General features: G+C 44.4%; 1 protein-coding gene across 1 annotated transcript in view; it reads right to left on the bottom strand.

Moving 5' to 3' along the window:
- dock4b (dedicator of cytokinesis 4b) overlaps positions 1–5,000 on the bottom strand; it is a gene marked incomplete at its 3' end in the record, with an annotated part of 139,743 nt that overhangs the window by 81,552 nt on the left and 53,191 nt on the right. Inside the window, 4 exon segments of the mRNA XM_080538654.1 lie at positions 2,610–2,698; positions 4,057–4,189; positions 4,685–4,745; positions 4,918–4,999. Coding sequence (XP_080394780.1) covers positions 2,610–2,698; positions 4,057–4,189; positions 4,685–4,745; positions 4,918–4,999 — 365 coding nt within the window.

Below are 5,000 nucleotides of genomic sequence, written 5' to 3' on the forward strand. Positions count from 1 at the left end.
ACTCCTCCTGCAGGAATACCAGCAGACGCTGCAGATCTATCTCCGAGATTGTGTGTGTGTGTGTGTGTGTGTGTGTGTGTGTGTGTGGGTCTATGTATGTCGGGGTGGGTGCATCTGTCTCTCTCACTCCCTTTTTCCCTCTCTCTCTCTCTTCCTCTCTCTCTCTCTGCCTCTCTCTCTCACTCTCCCTCTCTCTCTGCGTCTCTCTCTCTCCCTCTCCCTCTCTATTCCTCTCTCTCTGCCTCTCCCTCCCTCTCTCACTCTCTCTCTCTCTCTCTCACTCTCCCTCCCTCATTCACTCTCCCCCCTTTCCCTCTCCCTCACATATTCAAATAACAACCAGGCAGTTATCAGTCTTGTTATTGTCAACGAAATTGTAAAAAGAAGAGCGACGACCTCCGTGTTTCCCAGAGGGAAAGGAACCTGGTTCATAGAAATACAAGATACCGTTCTCCCATGTATTCATATCCCGACTACGCCAAACATTTAAATGAGACTGAAGCTTATGTATCCGAGCGCCTTATACACCCTCACTCAGGCGTTGCTCTCCGCCGCTCTCTCCTCTCTCCTTCCCCAGCGACAACCAGCTCATCAGACCTGTTGCTATGGAGAACTGCTTTATAGGGTTTTCATTTCATAAGGAGGAAATATGCCTATTTATATAAGTTCCCTGCGCACTGAGCTGCTCATACTAGGGATGGACGGTTTTTCGGTTATACCGAAAACCGGGGTTTATAAAAATAGAAACGGTTTTTTATCAAAACCGTCTGAAACCGGATTTTTTTTTTTTTTTTTTTTTTAGAAGAATAAAATAGAATAAGAATAAAACTGGAACATGTCACATGTTTGTCGTGTGTGAAAATAACAATGATACAGTCTGAATCTGCCGCGCAATGAGTGAGAGGTTTGGTCAGTTGTGAAGAATAACTGAGGATTAATATCTAATTGGGATTATATTTAAGGGTAACGAATCACTCAATGGGAAAGATAGTTGCCTTCAGTTATTGGTAGATAGGAAAGGTTTTTTACAATTACTCGCTTACATTTAATAAGATCATTTTCGCTGCTCTCTGTAAAGCGCATTGGGTCACTTTTGTGAGAAATGCGCTATAGAAATAAAATGTGATTTGATTTGATATCAATCAATCAATCAAACTTTATTTATGTTCTATAGCACAAATCATGCATTGAATGTAACTCCAAGTGCAGTATTTACTAAACCACAATATAATAAAACAAGAGCTATACGGATCAAGAGTGTTTGTGCACAGCGCCACTGTGTGTGAAGGCGCTACTGAAAGTGATGACAGAACGCATGTCTCAGAAGATACGCGGTCACTTAGTGACGCAAAGGTAGTTCTGTATTTATCTCTATCTGTATTAGTACATTTATTTTGAAAGCTCTATTTTGACAGCTCTACCATGGGCACTTTTATTTTGATGGGGCATTCTTTGTTGATTGACTTACGACAGTTCAGGACGAGTCAGTCTCGCGGCATGTGGTTTTTATGAAAAGCTTTAAGTATGTTCACTGCATAATTCTAAGTCTAATATTTCAGTGATTATTGAGCAGTATTCAAATATTTAAATACATTGAGCAGCAGCTGAAACTTTGTCTAAGAACCAAGATATTGAGAAAGCAGTTCATTCAATGAAGACGCTGTTCCAAGAGATGATCTTCCGTGCAGGCGTGCACCCTGGATCAGCGGAGCTGGTGTGTTAAGTGTTCATGTGTTTTCATGTATGGTGTAGCTTACAAAAGTCTGCCTTTCCACTTATATTTGTGAAACTAAGTAGCCTAAATGTGTTGCGACTGTGCTTACGGTGTTTTAATGGTGTTCGACATGAGTGTATTGTAGCAGTAGGGCTCAATTATTTGAAATTGGCGCTCTTTTTTTTATTTTTTTTTATATATATATATTTATTTTTCGGTTAACCGGAAAACCCCGGTTTTAGTCTTTGACGCTTTTTCGGTTTCAATAATTGGAAACCGTCCATCCCTAGCTCATACCTCCTACGGCGACTACGAGCTAATCGGCTTGCCTTCAAAACGTCTGCGGTTAGAAGTTGACATGTTTCGCAGGAACTTAAGGCTCACGACGTTGCCTATGAAACGCGTGAAGTCGTGTGAAAGAAAGGACACTGACTGAAGCTATGTATCCTTATGTTATAGATATATATATTCATCTAGAGTTCGTCTAGAGTTCGTCTCACTGAGAATATCACAATATCAAGAATATGATAGATAGTGTTTGTCACAACTGCGCCGAACTGCGCCGTTTCTCCAGTGTGTGTTTTATATTGCATTTTTGTTCATAAATCACATGGGTACAAAAATACTGCATCCGCACACTCAAATCTGTGCAAAAACATAGTTTATTGCAATCTTTCGGTCATAAACCTTCTTCAGGCGGTCTATGACCGAAAGCTTGCGATAAACAACATTTCTTGCACAGATTTGAGTGTGCGGATGTTGTTTTTATTGATACTCTTCAGTTCCAGCACCTCAGCTCACGAATGAGCGGTGGTATTTTCACTATTTTCATGAATCCCAAAGCGACACTAAGCGGAAGGTGAATAAGGCAGGTCAAAGGTGACAGGGTTCTTACCGGTGTTGGACCCGGAGAGGTTGTATCTGGAGTTCACCTTCCTGATGATGTTCTCATGGATCTGGTACCACTCACTCTCTGTGTTACACCTGCCATCACAAAAACACACAAACGTACACAATCACAATCGGATTGGAGTTATTAATTCACGATGATTATCTGTTACATAAGGCGGACATGCCAGTGTCCCCTTTGGGGATCGATAAGTATTTCCCTATCATATACTGCATCAGAATCATATTAATAGTTAACATAATAGAATAGATCGATATCTTGTAGCACGCTCATTAGTAACCCAACTCATAACCACAAGGACGGATAGAGGGGACAAAGACAGCAGCAATTCAGGTCGAGCCATGACTGTGTCGATAACGTATATATTTCTATACCCCCAGGGACATACAGCTAGCGAGCGTGTTAACCCCTGTGGTCTCTGTGTGCGTCATGCTGGTGGTCAATACCGATGACACCACAAACAGACCATGTCATAGCAGAATCGTGTCAAATGGCATGAATAGAATTGAAGGAGAACACAGAGAACACAGAGAACACAGAGGTCACAGAGAACACAGAGAAAACAGAGAACACAGAGAACACAGATTGTAGATCTGAAAGGATCAGACGGGGGTAAGCGACATAGCAGAAAGCCGACATGGCCACTTGGCTTACACCTGTCTCATTCTTTCAGATCTACAAGGGGGGTCTAAGGGGGGAGGAGGGTCACTAGGGCGTGGACATTTCAGACCATGCAGGCGATTGGTCAGCGACGTCCCCCCGCTGTCTGTGGTCGGTCAGGGGTTAACTCACTGTCTGTGGTCAGTCAGGGGTTAACTCACGCTGTCTGTGGTGGGTCAGGGGTTAACTCACTGTCTGTGGTGGGTCAGGGGTTAACTCACTGTCTGTGGTCAGTCAGGGGGGTCAGGGGTTAACTCACTGTCTGTGGTCAGTCAGTGGGGTCAGGGGTTAACTCACTGTCTGTGGTCGGTCAGAGGTTAACTCACTGGCTGTGGTCAGTCAGGGGTTAACTCACTGTCTGTGGTCAGTCAGGGAGGTCAGGGGTTAACTCACGCTGTCTGTGGTGGGTCAGGGGTTAACTCACTGTCTGTGGTCGGTCAGGGGTTAACTCACTGTCTGTGGTCAGTCAGGGGTTAACACTTGACCCCTGTGAGTGTTTTTTTTATTTTATCTTTGCACTCGATCAAATTTCAGGACCCTCCTTTCATGACTTTTCCTAGATATGTGCGTTCGACCACCCAGTATCCTTACATTTTCAAAATCACACCAGGATAAGCTGGTATAAAGCTATTTTGCCCTTTTTCTGTGTAGGAAGCAGGCTAATTTACAAGCGGCCAACTAGTGGTCATTGTGTGTAAATAGCAGCATAGCATTGTAAAGAGGGGGCTCTTTTAGTCGGTAAAAAGGCACGGCTGTTCTAGTGTTAACTCACGCGTAAACCTTCAGGAGGTGGTCGTCCTTGGAGTCGGCGGTGAGCAGGTCGGCGATGCTGACCACCGCGCAGCCGAACGGCCGTCTGTACTGGACGCTGCACAGGTTCTTCTTCTCCCCCGCACCCATACGCCCTGAAACACACACACACACACACACACACGAAACACACACACACACACACACACACACAAAACAAGCACGCACACACGCACAAAACACGCACACACACACACACACAGGCACAAAACACACGCGCACACGCACACACACACACACACACACACACACATACACACACACACACACACACACACACACACACGCACACACACACACACACACGCACACGCACACGCACACACACAGGCACAAAACACACGCGCACACGCACGCACACACACAAAACACACAAAACACACACGCACAAAACACGCACGCACACACACACACACACAACACACGTGACTCTCTCTCTCTGTCTGGACAATATAAAGGCTTTTTGCCGTTCAAATAAATGATCTGAAACAACATTCTACCATGCTGGCCTTCATCAGAAGGACCATTCAATTATATCAAAGAGTATCAAAGATGCTCAGCAACAAGAAAAAAGAAAAAAAGAGTCTTACCTATTCTTATAATGTGAACAACAATATAGACATCTTTTCTTAGATCGCTGCTCCCCAAATCCTGGAGAGAGAGGAGAAGGAAAAAAACATGTTTTTCAATCATTCCATCACTTCCATTTCCACCCACAGGCCCCCCTTACACACACACACACACACACACACACACACACACACACATATCATTGGAGAATACGTGCTGTACAAGGCCATCATTGAGTGGGGCGAGTACTCACCACAAACAGGGTACATTGTCTCTCTGTCTTCTCTGGGGACTTGGGGACTCCGTTCTTATTCAGACGGACAAAGAACCTTTCAC

This window comes from Nansenia antarctica (genome assembly GCF_963989245.1).
Source record: "Nansenia antarctica genome assembly, chromosome: 8".
In the NCBI taxonomy this organism is placed as follows: Eukaryota; Metazoa; Chordata; class Actinopteri; order Argentiniformes; family Microstomatidae; genus Nansenia; species Nansenia antarctica.